The sequence below is a fragment of the Sinocyclocheilus rhinocerous genome, unplaced genomic scaffold (genome assembly GCF_001515625.1).
Source record: "Sinocyclocheilus rhinocerous isolate Xijiao unplaced genomic scaffold, SAMN03320098_v1.1 scaffold273, whole genome shotgun sequence".
Taxonomy (NCBI): Eukaryota; Metazoa; Chordata; class Actinopteri; order Cypriniformes; family Cyprinidae; genus Sinocyclocheilus; species Sinocyclocheilus rhinocerous.
The window spans coordinates 258,582-281,953 of NW_015656360.1; the positions used below are offsets into that span (position 1 = coordinate 258,582).

Genomic DNA, 23,372 nt, shown 5'->3' on the forward strand with positions numbered 1-23,372 from the left:
TATATACTGTATATACCAATCAAATATGGAAAAATTGGGTGTGCTATATGATGCATTGATTAATGTGCCAGTCTTATTGTTGTCCAATAAAATGTCTGATGTGCAGTGTAGCATTAGGATGGTACAAAGGCAGGACAGTGCAGAACACCTCTGATCTTCCTCTCATCTCTGTCTGATAATGAAGGAGGTCTGGCTCTTGCTGTCACAATGATGGATGGCAGTGTGTTGTATTAGGGAGTGGATGGGGCCTGGCAAACCCAGAGGAATATGGCTGGGGACGGGCACACTCAACCATGCTCATGTTCCCAGTGGAAAGAAGGGAAGATGCCCTTCATCACAAGCAGGTACAGCTGTCTGTGCGCAGATACAGCGGGTGATGCTGAGGACATGGCTTGTCCAGTGTCTGACTCGCTTGAGCTTGTATGTCAATGCATGAAATGCATGGCTGAGCCGAGATCTGGAGCGATAGATTTCTTGTCAAAATGTAAATAGTTGCATGAGGACCTCTGGCCATTTGTATGATAATGCAGTGGGAAGTCACATGATTACTGAATTATAGCTCATCAAAGAGCCGATCTCTGAGCTCCAGGCCAGTTCTGATAATACTCAGATCTCATAACACACACACACAGATCAATGGCTCAGTCAAAATGGGTGAGTGTGGAAATTAATGGAGAGATGAAACAAAGTTGTGTGTCTTATAATACTCAGTAAAGCAGTAGCTAAAATAAAAATAAAATAAAATATGTATTTCAGATCAAATGTATTTTATGTCATTAAAGACTGCCTAAAGATTTTTTCTCCAGAATATTGTAGTTACTGACCAAGGAAAACAACCCCTTGGTCTAAACACTAGAGAAAAAACAGGAAAACAAAGCCAAAACCAATTTTAGGCCATTTAGAAATCCCAGCCAGGACATGGCTGGGAAAAAGAGGACATAGGGTCACCCAACCAAACGATGGTAGAGTTTTTGGGGAATTATTTGAAAACTATTTTGAAATAAATTGGTTTTGCAGTTCCTTTTGGTGCCAGTAGAGCAGAAATGGTTTTGTTGAACATGTGATGCAAGGATATTGTAATACATGTTAAGTGACTGACTGTTTCCCCTTCTCTCTCATGAGCGGCAGCAAATCCAGCACTTCTGACCTGCATCATCATCACATGCTCATTGGCTGCTCATTAGCATCAGTGAGAGCGTGTCTGTTTGCAGAGTCTCACTTCATCAAGCACATGGATCCATTAACACTCAAACACACACAGCAGGCCCAGTGTCACACATCACACCAATGGCTCATAAAGTCAACTTGCATTAATATGATGTAGGCTTTTCCCTTCCCCCTTTACATTTCCATCCCGTAGCTCCTGTCCACGTTACAATGTTTTGATTATGTTTATGACCATGAATAAAACAACTTCCTTAGCTCTTAAAATGAAAAGTGCTGGTTCAGTTAAAATGCAGAGCAATTCAATGAGCAATGTAAATGATCCTATTCTTAAATCGGTATCTTTGTCTTGCTTTCCTTGTTGTCCTGTTTGGACTCTCATTGTGACGGCACCCATTCATTGCAGAGGATCCACTGGTGGTGAGCAAATGATGTAATGCTAAATTTCTCCTAATCTGTTCCAGTGAAGAAACAAACTGGCCTGAGGGTGAGTAAATTGTCAGCAAATTAATTTTTAGGTGAACTATTCTTTTAAAATTCAATTATGTATTATGTCATGTAGGCTTGACAAATGAAGACTAGCTTGACCATGCAAAAACCTGCTGCAGATTGATTATAACTGCATATGTAAAGATGCTTATTGAGGAGGTAAATATTTCAGTCGCCTGCCTGAAATGAACACATATATGAACATGTGAACAAACAAACAAGACATAATTGTGTTAGTGCTTCTCTCTTGATAAATGACGAGTCTCCTCTCTTATAATTTCACTCAAACTTTCCTGTCCCATCCCAGAACTGCTAGGCTACATCTTTTAGTCAATACACACAATCTCTGCCTGTCTGCCTGCACCAAATTTTAGTACATTCCCCTGGTGTTAATGCCACAGAGAGAATATGGATTGTTTCTTACGCTGTGCTGATGTGGACTGTGAAACATCCGGCTTAGATATGACAGGAAATATATTTTCTTTCACACAAACAACAGGTTTACAGATGTGTTACGAGAGATTCCTATGTGTGATGTATCATAGCCCGTAATATATGAGGCACAAATCCCGCCAGCAGATCATGAAAAACATGCAATGTTTTTCTGTTAAAGAATTTTAGTATGTACATGTTAATCTCTACATTCTACATTTACGTTTTTAACATTTCAAGTTGTATAAATTAACCTTAATTAATGTATTATGAACAGACAAGAATGAATGGAAAAACTGCATATTTGTTATTATTATTATTATTATTATTATTAATAAACAATACATTTATTGAACTGTTATTTAAAAATTAACCCAGATTCATAAATAATGTGAAAATATTTTGCTTATTGTTAATTCATGACACCTAATGGATGTGAAACCTTATTGTAAAGTGTGCATTGTTGTTGTAAAGTTTTCTTATCCCAGGAGGTTTAGTGGCTTAAAAAAGTGACCTGATTTATTTTCAGTGTCTGGTAAACAGAGGTGTAACAACGACCCGGCACAGGCAGTCTGAAATCTGGAAAAGCACACTAGAGGTGTGTCTTCTATTTTTAGAAAAGCATTCGAGCCATGCATCCTGTCTTTCCATCCGAGTCTCGGGGCTCTGAAAGCTCACCTAATGATGTCGATGTGTCCGTTCTTGGCAGCGAGATGCAGCGGGCTGGTGCCCACTGCATATTTGTTATTATTATTATTATTATTATTAATAAACAATACATTTATTGAACTGTTATTTAAAAATTAACCCAGATTCATAAATAATGTGAAAATATTTTGCTTATTGTTAATTCATGACACCTAATGGATGTGAAACCTTATTGTAAAGTGTGCAATGTTGTTGTAAAGTTTTCTTATCCCAGGAGGTTTAGTGGCTTAAAAAAGTGACCTGATTTATTTTCAGTGTCTGGTAAACAGAGGTGTAACAACGACCCGGCACAGGCAGTCTGAAATCTGGAAAAGCACACTAGAGGTGTGTCTTCTATTTTTAGAAAAGCATTCGAGCCATGCATCCTGTCTTTCCATCCGAGTCTCGGGGCTCTGAAAGCTCACCTAATGATGTCGATGTGTCCGTTCTTGGCAGCGAGATGCAGCGGGCTGGTGCCGTTGGGATCAGTCGAATCTCCGGGCTTGGGCTCCAATAGAGCTGCACACATGTTACTGCTCAGTAGCAGCTGGACCACCTGCAGGGCAAACAGATGATCATACACACACACACACACAAAAGCCAAATAGAGACAGGAAAAAGATGTAAAAGTAATTTGACAGTGACCAAAAAAGCAGTGTGTGACTCACCCCAACCCGGCCGAATTCACAAGCCAGGTCCAGTGGGGTCCTCCCACCATTGTCCACTATGCAGGGGTTCGACTGATGCTGCAGAAGCATCTCAGACTGTGAACAGGTAATATAATATAATAATATAAAAATATCACAACGTTTTATCGTTACATGCATTTATTTATTTATTATTTTTCTTATTTATTTTATACAATATAGTATAATTTTTTAATAGACAGTCTGTAAACAGCCCCACAGTGCCACACAAAACAATGATATATTTACATTCCATGTTTAAACATTTAAACAAAAACCAAAGTCTTTAAGAGAGAGAATAATAGCCACAGTATCTACTAAAACAGCCTCTTCACTAAGAGGTAGAAACTCTGACAGAGAAGAAGAAAACTGTCTGTCTTCTTCCTTTCATTAAATGCATGTGTGTGGGATGCTCTAGCATCAAAGCATTTACTCGTCCGGTTCAGGTTCCAAGATGTCAGTATCCATAACCACATGTCAAATCTTTTTTCATACACAGAGGCTCATATGGAGTCTTTGAACAACAGTGGGCATGGTGTTGTAGCAGTGTGTACTCACTACGTCATAGTGTCCGTGTTGAGCAGCCAGGTGCAGGGGGATCTGACCCTCGTTAGATTGACCGTTCACTGAGGAGCCTGACTTCAGTAGCAACTTCATGGGCTCTGACTTTCCCTGCCACGCTGCATAATGCAGAGGCCGCATCCCTGGAACATGAAAAGAAAGACTTTTAATATTACTGCACTGCAAAATATACACATTAGAGTTGTGTTCAGTAAGCTTGTTTCAGGTTGTTTGGACGTGACATCCAAAGCAATACTGTACTTTTTTTATCTGTGTGCCAAAACAGGTCAAATACTTCATTTAAAGATGCCAATGTGAAGTTAAAAAAATTACACTGATGTCTTTCTGGTACCTTTCTGGTCCCTGATGTCCACTATGGCCTGAGACTCCAGCAGCAGTGATATAACCTCCACATTTCCATTGAGAGCTGCATGGTGCAGTGGTGAAAATCTGTGAATAACACATAAAAATGACATAAACAGGACGTCAGAATTTAATTAAGAACGCCAATTCCTTTACTGAATTTGAATTGAGGTAACAAACAGGATGCAGAACTGTAATTTGAATGCAATTCAAAAATTAAAATTCCATTTTAATTCCATTGGAATGGAATGAATAAAAAAATCATCAAACTGTTGTAAATGGAGCTTTTAGTCTTATTTTTCAGTATGAATCAGTATAAGGTTATCAAACAACAAGTGTGTGTGTGTGTCTACCTGGTATTCCCTACATTATGAGGACCAAATGTTCCCACAAGTATAGTAATACCAGTAAATTTTGAACTTTTTTGTTTTCCACGAGGAAACAAGCTTATAAATCACATATAATGAAGTGTTTTGAAAATCTAAAATAGCAGGTTTCTGTGAGGGGTAGATTTAGGAGTAGGGTTAGGGTAAGGGGATAGAAAATACAGTTATACAGTATAAAAACTGTTACGTCTATGGAATGTCACCACAAAAAATGGAAACCAGTATGTGTGTGTGTGTGTATTAACTGTAATATACAATATATACATATAAAAAAATACAGATAGGCGTGCACACACACACACGTGTATATATATATATATATATATATACACGTGTGTGTGTGTGTGTGCGCGCCTCTCTGTATTTTTTTCAAACAGATGATCATACACACACACACACACAAAAGCCAAATAGAGACAGGAAAAAGATGTAAAAGTAATTTGACAGTGACCAAAAAAGCAGTGTGTGACTCACCCCAACCCGGCCGAATTCACAAGCCAGGTCCAGTGGGGTCCTCCCACCATTGTCCACTATGCAGGGGTTCGACTGATGCTGCAGAAGCATCTCAGACTGTGAACAGGTAATATAATATAATAATATAAAAATATCACAACGTTTTATCGTTACATGCATTTATTTATTTATTATTTTTCTTATTTATTTTATACAATATAGTATAATTTTTTAATAGACAGTCTGTAAACAGCCCCACAGTGCCACACAAAACAATGATATATTTACATTCCATGTTTAAACATTTAAACAAAAACCAAAGTCTTTAAGAGAGAGAATAATAGCCACAGTATCTACTAAAACAGCCTCTTCACTAAGAGGTAGAAACTCTGACAGAGAAGAAGAAAACTGTCTGTCTTCTTCCTTTCATTAAATGCATGTGTGTGGGATGCTCTAGCATCAAAGCATTTACTCGTCCGGTTCAGGTTCCAAGATGTCAGTATCCATAACCACATGTCAAATCTTTTTTCATACACCGAGGCTCATATGGAGTCTTTGAACAACAGTGGGCATGGTGTTGTAGCAGTGTGTACTCACTACGTCATAGTGTCCGTGTTGAGCAGCCAGGTGCAGGGGGATCTGACCCTCGTTAGATTGACCGTTCACTGAGGAGCCTGACTTCAGTAGCAACTTCATGGGCTCTGACTTTCCCTGCCACGCTGCATAATGCAGAGGCCGCATCCCTGGAACATGAAAAGAAAGACTTTTAATATTACTGCACTGCAAAATATACACATTAGAGTTGTGTTCAGTAAGCTTGTTTCAGGTTGTTTGGACGTGACATCCAAAGCAATACTGTACTTTTTTTATCTGTGTGCCAAAACAGGTCAAATACTTCATTTAAAGATGCCAATGTGAAGTTAAAAAAATTACACTGATGTCTTTCTGGTACCTTTCTGGTCCCTGATGTCCACTATGGCCTGAGACTCCAGCAGCAGTGATATAACCTCCACATTTCCATTGAGAGCTGCATGGTGCAGTGGTGAAAATCTGTGAATAACACATAAAAATGACATAAACAGGACGTCAGAATTTAATTAAGAACGCCAATTCCTTTACTGAATTTGAATTGAGGTAACAAACAGGATGCAGAACTGTAATTTGAATGCAATTCAAAAATTAAAATTCCATTTTAATTCCATTGGAATGGAATGAATAAAAAAAATCATCAAACTGTTGTAAATGGAGCTTTTAGTCTTATTTTTCAGTATGAATCAGTATAAGGTTATCAAACAACAAGTGTGTGTGTGTGTCTACCTGGTATTCCCTACATTATGAGGACCAAATGTTCCCACAAGTATAGTAATACCAGTAAATTTTGAACTTTTTTGTTTTCCATGAGGAAACAAGCTTATAAATCACATATAATGAAGTGTTTTGAAAATCTAAAATAGCAGGTTTCTGTGAGGGGTAGATTTAGGAGTAGGGTTAGGGTAAGGGGATAGAAAATACAGTTATACAGTATAAAAACTGTTACGTCTATGGAATGTCACCACAAAAAATGGAAACCAGTATATGTGTGTGTGTGTATTAACTGTAATATACAATATATACATATAAAAAAATACAGATAGGCGTGCACACACACACACGTGTATATATATATATATATATATATACATACAGTATATGACAAAAAATGACAATGGGATCATTAGAAATAACTAATAATTGTTTATTGATTTATAGTTGGCCCTGTTAATACAAAGACCAACAGCACTTAACAGATGTTAATGTCTCTTGCTCTCCTGATTTCTCCTGTGCCTCCCTTCAGCTAGACCACATCAACTGCCTTTACAAAGGACTATACTAGCGGACAACACTGTCAACCACATACACTCATTAACTTTCACAGAACTGAACATCTGAGGTTAATACGAGGAGCCTGTGTTTGTACTGCAACCTCATTCATCAGTGTGCATGTGTCACTGTGTGTATGTTTGCTCAGCTGTTTTTGATAATAGCAAAATCTGCAAGTGTAAGAACACGTGATTATATATGAGGCAGCAGATTGTGTGTGTCTGTTTGTATATACAAGATTGAATCATTCCATCTTGAATGCGGCACCAAAAACAGCTGTGACTTTCCAAACACAAACTCATACAGCTACAGTACATTCCAGTCTTCAACAGATAAAAACATTTCAGACTATTTAGAATATGCAGAAAATCACTGCCACTAAAGAACTTTTATTTATTTGAGTTTTTAATAAATCTATTGAAAATTTTTGTTCAGGGTAGTGGACAAATACTTATATAATGAATATCCTTTATGTTCTTTAGTATTTTCCCACAATGCATTATGATTTAGCATGTCCGGAGTGCAGTAGGGTCCTGTGCTCTTAACCCAGTAGTGCAGACGGTTCTTCAAAGTGCCAGAGACAAAAAGCCCTCACTGGATTTTCTGCCACAACTCGCTCTCTGTGATTGGTGCATAAAATATGCAGTAACCATGGCTACAGTTGTGAGGCTCTGGTTGCCAGCGCAACTATGAACGTAAACCCTTGGAGTGTGGCGGCTCAGAGCAGAATACTAGACTTACAGGAAGCCTGTCTGACCCATCTCTCCCTCTCTCACTGGCACTAGCATGCAGGTTTGCACTGTGCTGCTGCAGCAGAGCATGCTGGGGGATGGGCCAGAAAACCCCACTCTCCACACCAAACGTCCCCCTTTTCCCAGGCTCCACATCACAAGCCATACAATATTCATTGTTCTCTTCACTTTGTGGCACTTTCTCTATTAGTAGGCCAGATACAGTAAGCCTCGTCTCTTCATATATGCGTGTATGTCTTTCTCTCCCGTGTGTCACTACAGGGCAAGACAGAGGTGAACACATATAAACACATGCCGCCTGACCTACTTTTCTTAATGAGGGTACTACTAAAGCCCAAGGCGTTCCCTCCAAAGGAAGCACCATCAGCACTCCTCCATTCACTAAGCAGCATGTCTGATGAGATATTGTTTACCACCATCGTCATCATTATCACCATAATGAAAGAGTGTAAATACATTTAAAAAAAATTATTAAAAGTAAACTGGGACATAAAAAGGACTAAAAGTGCTTCAGCTTTGCCATCACCGGAATTAATTACATTTTAAAATATATTAGAACAGTAATCAGCTATTTTGAATTGCAATAATATTTAAAAATATATATTATTTTACTGTTTTTATTAAATTTTATTTTAAGTGACATAAGTAACTTTAAAACATATTACCAACTAAGGTTGCATAAAGGTGGAAAATTTCCAGTAAATTTCGGAAACATTCCAGAAATTTAGGAAACTTTCCAGGATTTTTTTTGGAATATTCCAGGGATTTTTGGAAAGTTTCCGGAAATTTTCCGGACATTTATCACCCTTTTGCAACCCTATTACCAACCACAAACTTTTAAACAATAGTGTATATACATAATAACAAATGAAATATTTGAAATATGTGAAATAATTGTATTAAAAAAATTATACAGTTAGATGTATGTGATAGATAGATAGATAGATAGATAGATAATGCAATCTAATATTAGAAGAACTGTTGAGCCCTCAAGTCATAAGGTAGCAATTATAACTACTTTTGATTATTCATAACTATCAGTGGACTCACAGCTATATAAAATCACTAAACTTGTCTGCACCCTCTTTGAAATGTCACAGTTCTAGCAAGAATTGGCAGCTCTGTTACATAAACAAAAACTACCTCTTAATGTGTTACAGCAGAGCCATGAAACTACATGCTCTGGAGACTGTATATTGACCTCCACATTTCACTGTTAATTTCACTGCTACTCATCCATCAGTGATCTCGCACACTTGGTTTCTGGCAGACACATCAGTTGGATCATGGGTAATAATCCAGGCACATCTAACGCTCTACTGGCTCCTCTGCCTCTTAAACATTTATTTCCAACAAAATGCCATTAAACAAGACAATCCTCTGTGTCAGTGCTGGCAATATCCGTCTCGGAAATATCTCAGCTCTAATGTATCTCAGTTGTTCTTTCTCCATGACTTTTTTTATGAAGGCAAGTTTCATATCGTTTTATTAAAGGGGGAGGCAGCAAAATGACAGGCTCTTCCTTGCTCATAAATCAAATTCCCACCATTGCTCCTCGAGTGCTCCCATTTAAGGGAATGATCTCAGATTAGAAAGAACATTAAGCCTCTTATGAGAACACTTTAGATTTATTATCACAAGATGTCTGTTATCTCTAATAGAGAGCAGGGGCGCTATACATATGGATGTCATAATGTGCGTATGACATACCTACAAAATGTTCTTTTCTCAATTTGGATTGGCCAAGGTAGTGGGAAAACTGCTGCCGCTGTGTGTTGCTTGGCGACATGGCAAGAAAAATATCTAAACTATCTGGCCAAATTGAGTATGGATTCACCAATATGGAATTTTGACTAATACTGATTATTAATTATTGCAAAGACAAAACCTGACTTGTTGACAAGTTATGTGAGGTCCCATGAACTTCTCACTATTCACTACCGCTGAAAAGTTTGGGGTGGGTACGTTTTATTTTAATATTTTTTAAGGTGAGCAAGTCTTCTTTATGATCACCTAGGCTGCATTTATTTGATTAAATATATAGTAAAAACTGTAATATTGTAAAATATTACAATATTATTATTTTGTTAATAGTTATTTTCTATTGTTATACATATTTAAAATGTAATTTACTCCGGTGATGGTAAAGCTGAATTTTCAGCATCATTACTCCAGTCTTCGTTGTATCATGATTCTTCAGAAATCATTCTAATATGCTGATTTGCTGCTGAAGAAACATTTCTTATTATTATCAATGTTGAAAGCAGTTGTGCTGCTTAATAATTTTGTGGAAACATTGATACATTTTTAAAAATTTTTTGACTAATAGAAAGTAAAAAAAAAAAAAAAACAGCTTTATTGTCCAAAACCAATATGACCGCAGATACCTAAAATTTTGTCAAATTATATACCAGAACTTTTGCTCATATGAAAAATCTTTAAACTAATGCAATCTTAAAAAAGTGACTTTTATGGTTTCAAAGCAAGTCACGGTATGGCTTTCACTTAAAAAAATTTTTTTTGTTATATTGATTGGCAGCCATAACACGAACCGTTAGTATATTAAAAGTCTAAAGATGACGAATTGCATGGAAGAAACTGCAGAGTTGCAGTTCAAGAAATGAAAAGTCATAATTAGCTGATTGGGTTTAGACAGAAGAATTAAGGCTTTATTAATGCTCACTGAGCGTGGTAATGAATTCAATAAAAGAACAGCATCATTAATCCTGCCACTGAGTCGCAGCTGCCCAAACTGTGTGTTTTGAAGACATCAGCAGGTTTATAGATTAGATTGTTTTTGATCCTCAGCATTACACACATTGTTCATTAAAAAAAAATGAGCATCATCTGCTGAGCTAAAGCTGCATGTTTAATTAGAGAACTGCTGCTCATTTCATGTGGTAGTGACATAATAATGACATGACAATGAACCTGTTTTTGTTTTCTTTCAAGTGAACAAACCATTCTCATTAATTTTCGTACACTGACAATTATTTATTATTCACTTAAGTCTATCACTTTTGAAGCCAGTGAGACCTTGGTGGCTAGAAAACATTATGATAAAACATTATAAAACTGTCTTTTTATATCTTGATAAAATGTCACGCTCAACAGTTCACACAATGGAGGAAAAATGACAGATCTGCTTTGTTGTCACCTAAATAAAATAAAAAAGCATGATAAATCTTTTATTAGTCATGAATGACTTAGTATTTTTTTAACAAATCAAATCGGCACATAAAAAAAAGCACATAAAAATGATAATTTTTCACCCTCTGCTAGCGTGAATATTAAATCTAAGTAAATAGACACTGAACAAATCAATGAACTAATCTAAACTAATCATTTTAGACTCAAAGCACTCGAATCCTGGGATGAATCAAAATCCCCACCACCAAAATTGGAAACACTCTAAATGTACAAATGTACTTTCTGTAGATGAAAGCTAACATGTAGGGGCTGTTTCAGGATTTCAGTCTTGGAGGGCTCAGCTTCTTACCTGAAAATGAACTATTGTGGCTGAAAGAATTATTTATTGCTTCAAGAGCAAGGTTAGATTTTTTAGGGGGCTGGCAGCTATATTAATCTTAGATTTTTATGTGGGCTGAAATGAAAGACGGAGGATGAAGCCCCCACAAACAGGGTCTATCAACCCTATGTTTATCAGGTCATGGGAGACCGATTTTGAATCCACCTGGAAGTAATGGACAGACAGGTCTGGTACGATCCACAGTCAATTTGAAAGCTGTTATGGTATGTGATATTGACAATCACACAGAGATGTATGTGATAACATGGTGAGATTATAGCCTGGTGAACACAGCCTCACAGCAGATGGCAGTCATGTTGCAATTTTCCTCAAGCTCATTTTAAATAGAGCTTATCTCAGAATCCACAAAAAAGCCTCCTATTTTGCTGTGGCTCTGCTGGGGCTCAACTCTGACCGCAATGAGAGTGTGTGTTTGTGCGGCTGTCAGTACCAGTGACCTTCACACTGAGTGCCTGGGGCACTGAGACACACTGCCTTCACAAACCTGTCTAAAACATTGTCACAACAAGCCTTTAAATCAGTGCTTAGTGTGCGCCCCATTTAAAGCATCTTTGTTTTTATTGTTCCCGCAGATGCCCACCGGAACATTCTACGACAGAATCCTCCTAGCAGCATCAAGCACCTGACATTCCTCAGGCTGTGCTCCTGCTGCTTCCTGTGCTCCTGATGCGTCTCAAAATGCTCTGACAAACAGATCTGACATAAATATAGATTTAAAAATAATAATAATAATTTAATACTTTTAATAAAATATTTGTAATTTAACTTTTTATTAGAGATGTTTGTGAAACATTACTATTCTTCTATTCACACTATTCTTAAAACCTCTTCTTGCAGCCAAAACGTCACGGCACCATGCTATGGGCATAAATAATAATACCTCAAATCATGCAGCTTATTGAGGAGAGATGTGTTTTTTCTTTTTAAATGTAAGGATTTTTTTTAAGAGATCAGCCTTATAACTTTTGTTTCCTAGCAATGCCAGAGTGGTGGAACAAGTATGCTAAACACTAAGATATGGTTAACACTATGTTCTAACCAGATGTGACACGACTCTGTGACATGCGATAAAAGGTATCTTTTCCATGTTAATCAGAGTTTTTGTCCTAACCAGCCGCGACATACACGCGACGAGTGACATTGGATTCCATTTCAGAAACAGTTTCTATTTCTGCAACATTGCGGCTGGAACAACATACATACTATTGTAGCGAATCAGCTCATGGGGAAATATGAATAATTAATCATAACTAGTTATAATTAATTATAAATATTTAGATCCGCTGTAGATATTTAGCTGACCTTATGTGCTTTATTCAATGTTGACTGAATAAATGAAAGCAAACAATGAATGTTAAACTCAATGAGAACCAACAAGCTTATTCCATAACAAAGATAATCAGTATTATGTTAAAAAAAAATTAATATTTATGAATTAAATTATAATCTTATTCATTTCGTTTTGTGCAGTGAGTTTTCAGAGTGTCCCCTCACACATACTTCTGATTGGATGTGATATTTGATTGATTTTGCCGCATCGCGTAGCCGTGTTGCGTCTGGTGTGAACAGACAAATTGCATGTCACTGGAATCTTATCACTAGGACACAGTGTAAGACTAACTTTGCTTTTATAATTTAACTTTAAGACTGATCCATGTGCAGCTCTTCAGTGGGCCTCTCAATCACACAGGGTGTGAGATATTAAAGTGATTGCAGGGGATGGTGATGTAGATGTCTGACTGTCATTTCAAGGCTAGAAGGACCACCACGCATCCAACTGGCAGTTTAAGCCCAGAAAAGAGGGATCCATTCCACTCCATTTTCTCACTGCTGCTGCTCTATTCTCCACTCAGCAGACAACATAATTTCATCTCTGCTTAGAAAGCAATAGTCTATGGAGAAGGAATTAATGTGCGAGTAATTTATCTTGCCGATACAAATGTGAGCTCGGCCTGAGGAAGGCTGTGCATGTAAATACACTACATGGCATTTGTGAGGATTCAGGCTGCGTGGAGGTATTCATCGGTTTAGAGTTACAGCTTTAATTTCCTTAAAACCCAGAGTCGTGATGATGAATGCCACCGTTGTTCAGTGACAGTGATCAATAGAAGAGATTTTTTAATTATTCTGTCGGTTCCACAGCTTGACAGACTACAGCAAAATAAAACAGCCTTTGATCTATGGATCGCTGAGCTCAAAGCAGGACAGGCCCCTGTTGTATTTTTGGGTCATTTGAAATATGATTAGTGGGTGTGTTGCTGTGATTAGTTTAAGGATCGTTTTGTTAGATGATGTTTGTGTATTTGTGCCTGACTGCATATGTGTGAGAGTGTGTCAGCGCGTGTTTGCCTATCCGTCTGCGCATGTGAGAATCAGTGAGTGTTAATGGCAGTCTGCCCATCCACCGTGTACACGAGTGTGCTTTTGTGTGTGAGGTGCAATTTCTGTGAAATTCTGTCTTCGCCGCAACGCCTTTGCTGGCTGGAGAATAGGCTGTGCTCATCACACTGACTGCAGAAAAAAGGGGGGGGGGGGGACACCTATTGGCCCCTAAAAATTGTACTTTTAGGAGCCAAATGTTTTTTAAGCTGACACAATCTAAAAAATGCTGGGTTGTTTCAACCCAACTTCGGGTCAAATCTGGACTAATCCAGCTGTTGGGTTAAATTTTTTAATTACATTTTTAACCCAAAAGTTGGGTTAGTCCGTATTGGTCCATCAAAGTTGGGTTGAAACAACCCAGTATTTTTTAGAGTGCAGTATCGCTAGATATTAGGGGTGTGCAATATTAATTGTCTATGATAATATCTTACTTGTCATTTTAATGATGTGCAAGTATGTCACTTAGGGATGTAACAATTCACTCAACTCACAATGTGATGCGATTCACGATAATGATTTCACGATACGATTTTCTCACAAATTTTTTTTTTTAACAAAATGAGATTCAAGACAAATTATAAATGAAAAGGTGTCCTTTTATTATTGTTTGGACAAAATGCTGGACATTTCTTTGTGGAATTGAAATGTCAAATAACACTAAACTGATTTTTTTTATTTTTTTATCAAATAATTAAATAACACAAATAAAATAAATCTCTTCATATAAATAAACTAAGGCTTTCCCTGTGCTCTTTCCATTTAAAATTAGAGGCAACAACTGTATTTTAATCACGATCCAAACAAAGATGCTGCATACATGCAGTTTTTTATCTAAATTAGATTTAGTTTTGTAAATCTATAGTACATAAAACATATCTGCACGAAACAAAAACAGCAGACGGGCTGAATGAGAGCGCAAATTCACTCTCTGACAGCAGGTGGCGCTTATGGAACAGCAGCTATACAGCGTTTCCTTGGTTACCGCTGTAAACAAATCAGTGCTGCGCTTATAAACACTGCTTGAATCGCTATTTTTTTATTCCATTGTTTTTACTGAGCTGCATCAACAGAAATAACTGACCATGCAGCACTAGAAACATTGGTGCTTCAACCCAGGTGTCTTTCTGCTCTGTGCGTTATATCTCAACTCAGAGTCTTCTTTTCAGCTGTGCTGTACTCAAGAAAAATTACAGTAGAGAGCATGATTAACAACCAATATGTACACCATTATAACATCCGAGGGAAAAAAATCTACAGGATATGTGGAACAAAACAGCCCAACAAATGGCTGATTTAACTCTCGATGACGCTGGCACAAATAACACAATGCTCTCTGCCTCTGAAACACTGGACAGAACTGAACAAACATCAAGGGCGGCTGAAAGAGTTATTGAATGTGGCAGGACCAATTTGGATGAGAGAAAATGTCAAACTCTCATAATCTAGCTAGACTTTATCAGCAATCAACATGCAATTATGCTGTGCAATGTACAGTCCCAAAGAGCATTTGGATGTTACTATGGAATGTATACTATGGAATTATGGACTCTGTGCCATCTGTGGTTTAAACATAAAATTTTTTATTTTTCAATGTTTATGGACATTTTCTGTCAAATCTCACGGAACACCTCTGAATATAAAACACAGGGTATATGGATAACTAAAATTATCATGCCAAAAAGAAGTTATATTAAAAAACAATATACATACAGTAGTAACATCTGACTACCAAAAAGGGTTTAAATACTATTGTCTTAATTTTGAGCAGTATATCTGTCCCTTTAAAATCTAATAAACTTTTAATATTTTGCTTAAAAATTGTATCTGTGATACATTTATTTACCTAAATGCCACATGGTTTAAAAAAATATTTTATTATTTTTACAAAATATTAATCACTGTATAATAATTAAGCATCGATTAGGTTTAAATTAAAGAGCAGTTATGGATCAGTACGGTTCTGTAATGTATATGAAGGTGAGTTGGATAAGAGAGGGAAAGAGACTTGGATAAAAGTTTTTCTAAACCAACAAGCACACATGAGCTCTGGCAGATCCCGAGGATATTTGGCAGTCAGACAGGAACGATCATGTTTACAAGAGACTGCCACATGGAGCCATATAAAGCCCTTATATGTCCCACTCACCCATCAGTGTCCTGGAAGTTGACGTTCACCTTCTTGGCAGAACCCAGCAACTCTAAAGAAAGAAGAGAGGGAAAGAAGGATGAGTATGATTAAAAAGCAACAATAGTACACTGTGGGAGTAAGGACATTTCACAGCATGTTCTATGATACTAGGGCTCTACATACAGTTTTTATAGCAAAAAGTAACAACATTTCCACAAATAAGTGTTTGAGGCCAGTATATTTGATTTAAGGCTTGGATTTCCCATTAGCATTGGAAAATTCTCTATTTTAGGACTGTAACTTTGAGTATGCACTAGAATACTGAGTGTGTGCTAGAGCTGCATGACCAGCAGTGAAAATTACACACTCGAAACCTAAAACTCTGCACTGCCTTCCAACTTCCAAATGAAAACCCTTGAGATGGGACTATGATCATTTTTAGTGCATAATCAATGATTGAAATGTATACTTTTACATAAACATTGCATAATCTTCATAGTTTGGGAATGCTAATTAGAAAGGAGGAACAACAGGATAATCATTCTTCTCAGCTGTGTGGGCCAGAACTATTGTTCAGTACTGACAGTTACCCATGCATCCTTGTCACATGCAAAAAAGCTTTTACGGTCATTTGAGGTTATACACCATGACCATTTTTAGTTTGCATTCATATGGAGCTGCGTGGATGGCAAACTGTCCTGTTTCCCAGCAGACACGGGGAAGAACGCTATGCCTGTCTCTAAGGGCTGTTCACTCCATCACTTTCACTAACAGCAGCACAGCCATAAAAGAGACTCTGTGGAGCACTAACTACTGGTGTCACACTTTCTTCCACCCATAAATCACTCATGCTTCACTGTTCACTCACAACACTTTTTGGCAAAAGCACTCCAATCATAACTTGCACAGAGTCAAGTATTAGGTTGAATTGCCTAAAAAGTACTTTTGTTCCAAATTACTCATCACAGCAACAATGGTTCAACCAATGGCATGCATTTGAGGCAGACTCTGTTTGATCAAACAATAATAGACAGGAGGAAACCTTTTCGGAAACAGTCATGATTTTTGCTATCACGTTTGATGACCCCTGAAGAACAGAAATTACACGCTTCAGCTTTAAGTACCTCACTGGCCTGTTTTCATGAAACAGCCAGCATAGTGCCCTTTGGCTTTGGCATGTTTGAGATTTCACCGATTTAACTGGTCTGTAGGTGATAAAACCTTTAACACCTGGTAAATGGGCTTCTATTGGGCCTATAATATGAGGGGTGGAATTTGGAAGCGGATCAGAATATGCCATATGAGGTCCGTATTACATCCGGAATGGAGCTGCTCGCAGCAATCTACATCAGTCAGCCTGAATACAGGGCTGTTTTCAGCAGCTGCTGCTCAATGTGACAGAGAACATCTGTGTGTCTTTTTCTGCTGTGTCTTTAACTCTTTGACCACTCAGGCCTGGCCTGACGTTTCCAAACAGAGCACAGTGAGAACTGATATTAAATAAAACACAAGGATGGAGTAAGTCCCTAGTAAATGGCTGCCTAGGTTTATGGGGAAACAAGTGGGTGCTTCTATTTCAAGACACAAAGGTTACAGAGGAGAATTTCTATCTATAGTGAGCTGCTGCCTTTGTGCTCTTGCTCTCCGATGGTTTGTTTATCAACATTTTTGCCTCTTAAATTAGACCTTCAGATGAAAGGTACTATATGTTAGAACTGACTCCAATAATGGCAATGTGAAAAGTGCAGATCTATGGATTCTACTTAGAATAGAGACACTATTTTCACATCCTTTATCAATTATTCAGTTGTTTACATCAATAGGATGGCCTATTATTTCGTTTTTAAATTGTGGGAAATAGTGATTTACTTTGCTTTTGAGTGAACCTTCAGAAATCATTCTAATATGCTGACTGGATGCTCAAGAAACATTTATGATTATTATCAAGGTTGAATAAGAAGCAGTTGTGCTGCTTATTTTTGTGGATATTTGCAATTATTTGAAATAAAAATTTTCTGTTACACATGTCTTTACTGTTACTTTTGATGAATTGATGTATCCTTGCTGAATATAAGTATTTAAAAATCTTACTGACCCAAACTTTTAAACAGTAATGTATCTAGAAAAAAGCCAACCTCACTAAATGACTAGTTGGTTGTCTGATGAGTTGGCCCATCATTAAGCAGCACATTTTGTGACTTTATGACACATCAAGGGGCTAGGACAATATTTTTGAGAGTAGAACCCCCATTCACAATCTATGGTACCCATCACAAGTACAGCATCCCATGATGGCAGTCCTGTCACGTATATTTACTGATACATGATAAGCAAGATTGAGACTGATGTGTCTTTGACTTTGACTCTAGCTTCGATGCACATACTAAATGTGTAAACTAAACTCTGCCTTACTTCTCTCAGAAATGTTTTGTAGAAGCGTCTTTCAGATCTTTTTATAGTGCCCAGTTAACCCGCTGGATAGTGAGGAAAAATATGGGTCAGTAAAATCTGCTCTTCAAAACTGAAAACAAATATTACATCACACTGACACGCTCAGAGCACAGACAGAACTGGGTTGCTTTGTTGTATGAAAATATTTAGAGGTACAAATATGAGCCTGGAGATGTTCGCTCTGGGGACAAGAGGAGGAGTTATGCCTCTTTGTAAAAATGTACGAGTCTGCAACAAATAGGGCTCATATTTAAAAAAAATCAGCATGTACTATTATAGTCTAATGGAGGTAAACAACAGCTGTCAAACCTGCATACATTTCCAAATGACAACAGCGCTCTCACACCTGAAATGACTTGAACTGAATGATGTTTCCAACACAAGCACACAGAAGACAGATTGACTCCCTTTTGACTGAGGAGAAATCTAACATCGCTGAGACATCTCCTCTTAGAAGACTACGACATGCTCTCCATTGTTGATTTGTAGTAAAAAATTGGGGTGTACAAAAGAGACTGATGCTCTAATGGAAAAATCAAAGAGCTGACTGCAGGACTAGAGACAGCAGCGAGGGGAGAAACAGCGAATGCTGCCCAGCCACGATTGATTCTGCATATCCGCTGTTCCCAGACAGAAGAATGTTATGAGATGTAGTGGAAAAGCTTCTCTGTGACTCATCTCTCTCTCTGTCTGCAGGCCGCCCTAAGTGGGACAAGAGTACTTGGTGATACACACACAAAAAAAAAGTTCACAGGCTTTGTCGAGACATGCAGTTGGAAAAGTTGGAGTGGCGATGGGTCACAAGCATTGAGAGGTCTGGATGCCAGATGAAGCACAGCAAGGAAATGTGTTACAACAAGAATGCATCTTATAGATCTGCAGCTGTGCTCTCTTGAATCTGCAATGGACAGTGAAAACGTCTGAAAAACATCTTTAAATGTCTTCAAGCTTCAAAGAAGTATTGTGCTTATGTTGCCAGATTCTACTTGGCCATCTCCATAGTACTGTATCATAGGAATTTATAGATTTTTTTCCAGTTGTATTTGCCCTATACAAAAAGGTGCTATTTTGAGTTGATGGTATGACATATATACCATAGTACTTTAAAATATGGGTTTTCAAACTGGTGTCCACCAGAAGGTCAATAGAAAATCTGAAAGATAGTGGGTGTTTTCAGACTCACCATGTTAACTTCAGATATTATGTAAATGTTTAACATGATATTTTTTGAACACATGCTGAATTATCTTCTGGCAGCCCTAGATTTTAACAATTACAAATATTTTAATTTATACATACAACTTTCTAAAAGAAAAAAATATAATGCCAACTTAATTCAAAATAAATATTCTCCATATAATATTTTATCATTTGCTTTGAGTTTTGTATAAAAGAAAATATATATTAACATTCAAAAGTTTGAGGTCTGTAATATTATCTAATGTTTTTAAAGTCACTAATGATTGTCAGGGTTCTGGACTGTCTGTGTGTTTTGCTCCCCGTGACCCAGTTTCTCCTCGTGTTAATTTGATCCTCGTTCCGCGCTCCTCCTAGCACAGATCGTGACAATGATCACCCAAGCTTCATTTATTTGATAAAACATCAAGTAAAACAGTACTATTGTGAAATATAATTACAAATTAAAACAACTGTTTCCTATTTAAATATATTTTAAAATGTAATTTATTCATGTGATAGCAAAGCTCAAGAAACATTTCTTTTTATTATCAATGTTGAGTTGCTATGAAACTATGAAATTCCGGTAACACTTTATTTTAAGCACCAATTCTCACTATTAACTAGTGCTTATTACTAGCATATTGGCTGTTTATTAGTACTTATTAGGGACCTATTAATGTGTTATTTTGTATGATCATGTTCTAGATCCCTTAACCGAACACAATTTAATTTTAAACTGTACCAAAAGGATTAACTAAGGCTTAAATTTGACAGACCATGTTTACAAACATAAGAACAGTAGACACGACCCATACACTGTGACAGAGTGTGTGTACGGGTAGCCATGGGCATGAAGAAACATTGTGACACATCTGGAATAACTTTAGCAGTCACCCACAACAAAGTGACTCACAGCTGGGCCTCATTAATAAATGTTGTGTATATACAAAAAACGGATTTCAAAGACTTTACAATCCAAAGACATTTTTATTCTCAATTCAGGATTTATAATAATGCTAGCTAGACTGAACTGCATGAAAAATTATTTGTGTTACAATAAATGAAATTGTGAGGCAATATTTTATAATATTTTGGGCAGTTTTATGGTATAGCCTAAAAAACGCAATGAAGAAATTTGATTTTTTTATACAAGGTATTATATCATGATGGCATTTTCCATATGATACCATTCCCAAACTCAATATATATTCCTGGAGAAAACCTGTTAATATGAATGACATTATGATATTATGCAATATAAACAGAGATTTAACTACTGTGACTCATAACATGTCTTTATCTTAAAATTAAATAAACCCACATCGCATAAAGTAACAAGAACATGGTCTTCTTTTCAAGGAAAGACTAATGGTCATATATGCAGTGACATTCTTTATTCTTTCAAGCAGACATTTATTTATATAAAATAATTTTATATGAATCCATACTAAGTTTACAAAAGAGATTCAGTCAAGAGAAGTGAGTGATTTTCTCTTTTTCTATGTTTTTGAATTAACATGAATGTCACAGATAGCAGCAGCTAAATAGGCTGCTGTCCCTTTAAGACCGAAAGCACAGATCCAATAAAGATACACATCCGATATTCTCACAACCGTTTATGTTCACTTAAGCCATAACCAAATGTGTTTATGTGAATACTCGCCAAAATTGACAATTTGACATCTTTTTGTGTGTATTCGTCAGTTTAAATGCCATAAGACGTGAAAGAGAACTGAATTCAGTACTTGTGTGCTGTCTGAGTGGCGCTTTCTGTGTGCACACAGAAAAAAGGACCGGGCTGAGTTATCTTTCGTGTCGTCTCACTTTTTATAATTTATCATATGTCTACCCTTCTCTTACTCCCACACATTGACATTTTTGAACGTTTAATGAGACATGCAGCAAGTATGCAAACGCAAGTCTCGCCAGGCAGATCAGCGTTACAGTTCAAATGTACGCATCTACTCTCCCTACCACGCACATAAGTTTTAACTAGATTTCTTCCCACATCGTCCCTCCCTAACATATTCATCTTGTTTTTAGTCGTTGACAAAAATGTCAATAGATTTTACTCATATTTTTTGTCATTCAGAACTGACGTTTTTGTCATTGAAAAATGTCGTTGACGAAAATTATAAAATAAATTATTATTCATCAACAAATTTAACACTGATGTCTACCAACTAGGGTTGCACAGATAATTTAAATAAAACAGAAATCATGATATGGCTTAGTGTAATTATAAAATCGCGATGAATGAATGAATTAATTAATTAGTTAAATTAAATATATATACTGCACGATTCAGTTGTTGTTATTATTATTATTTGCATAACTTTTATATAAATTAAATACATTTTAAATAAATAAATACACAATTGATTTCTCCCCAAATCATGCAGCCCTACTGCCAACATGTACTATGAATGTTCCATTATTGCTCTTTGTCAGCTTTATTTTGCATATTTACTAGCCACTAAACAGAAAACAGACTTTGTTGTTAATCAATGGTTAACGCTCAGAATCCCCTCTCATTTAGGGATACAAAAACAGCAGTACATTTCTGGAAGCCATTGACTGATTAGAAAGAAGCCTAACTTCATAAGCACAAACAAACAACCAAAAAAAAAAAAAAAGCATTTTAAAATACTTCAGTGGAAAAAAAAAGCCAAAGAGGCTGATTATAAAGCTGCATTTGCATTGGCTTGCCAGCACTGATTGATGCCTCTGGGGTTGAGCAAAATGGCCTACTGGGAAAGCAAACAATAGTTAAGCTAAACTTAGCAACAACTCTCTTTCATATCCCATTTCACATCCAAACCTTAGTTTTATCCACCATTTACATCATTTAGCATCAAAGTTAATTTCTTTCTGCTTGTTAAGCAGAAAATGTCCACACCTCCAGAGCCATTACTTTGGGGCTTTCCCAGAATGCACACAATGAGACCCCTTCATTCGCTCTGACTGCTGAGGTCCGGGCTTCATGCTACACAGCACACATAAGCACTAGCACACTAATAAAGACATTTCTGCTTCCAGCGTGAGCTACACGACACACATCTTACATGCAGGGCCCCACGGTGCGAACACAACACATTCCCCTGTTCATTCATAAGAAAGACAGATTGAATGAGAAAGATGGAAAGGAAAGCATCCTGTGAGAGGTGCTATTCCTACAATCCAATCAGCCGAAGGCTGACAGCGGATCAAACAGATCAGAACCAGGCAGAGAAAGAACAGACTCCAGCCCAGGGAGGGAACGGCTCCAAGTGTCAAAGTACCCTGGGAGCAGTTTCCGTTTCATGCTCGTGAACTGGCCTGATTGTGATCACCCTCAGTGGCCATTGCAAACAGAATTGGGGGAGAATCCAAACCTTATATCACGGCTTGGTGCCGGCAGGTGGCTAATAGTAGCGTTTGAGCCTCCATGGCGTTGGCAGCGCTGATGAAAGTGATTAGTTAAATCTTGTCCCCGTTCCTTTGCTTTGCCTCTTCTCTTGGCTAGTGGTTGGTGGGGTGGCTCTTCCATGGACTGAACTGCTCCCCAGCCAGCTGCTCTATCTTGCCCCACTATTTCCCAGTCTCAAACACACTTTATATACTACTGTACACATTTGTTTAATCAAACTTTCACACCACTTTTACTGCAAAGAAACCTGAAACAAATTAAAAACTGGATTTAAGAGTAAGTATGGTGTGTTTTGGATGTGCATGGGATGCATAATGGCGTCCCAATCTAGTTACCCTTTTTAACAATTTTGACACTTAATCCACAATTAAATAAATAAATTAATTTATATTTTATATATATATATATATATATATGTGTGTGTAAATATGTTTATGTAA

General features: G+C 37.2%; 2 protein-coding genes across 3 annotated transcripts in view; both read right to left on the reverse strand.

Moving 5' to 3' along the window:
• Positions 1-2,903, reverse strand: part of LOC107720073 (caskin-1-like) — a 42,004-nt gene extending 39,101 nt beyond the window's left edge. The window contains exons 1-2 of the mRNA XM_016527678.1: positions 2,894-2,903; positions 2,764-2,818 (exon numbers count right to left, since the gene is read on the reverse strand). Coding sequence (XP_016383164.1) covers positions 2,764-2,818; positions 2,894-2,903 — 65 coding nt within the window. The remainder of the gene's footprint in view (positions 1-2,763; positions 2,819-2,893) is intronic.
• Positions 2,904-3,150: 247 nt separating this feature from the next.
• The window catches only part of LOC107719979 (caskin-1-like), a 61,416-nt gene continuing 41,194 nt past the window's right edge, over positions 3,151-23,372 (reverse strand). The window contains exons 2-6 of one of the 2 annotated variants that reach the window (XM_016527538.1): positions 15,912-15,963; positions 6,174-6,271; positions 5,819-5,964; positions 5,243-5,320; positions 3,151-3,328 (exon numbers count right to left, since the gene is read on the reverse strand). In XM_016527538.1, the coding sequence (XP_016383024.1) occupies positions 3,194-3,328; positions 5,243-5,320; positions 5,819-5,964; positions 6,174-6,271; positions 15,912-15,963 (509 nt within the window). In that variant the 3' untranslated portion in view covers positions 3,151-3,193. Of the gene's footprint in view, positions 3,329-5,242; positions 5,339-5,818; positions 5,965-6,173; positions 6,272-15,911; positions 15,964-23,372 lie in introns of both variants that reach the window. The other variant, XM_016527537.1, reaches the window with a different exon arrangement.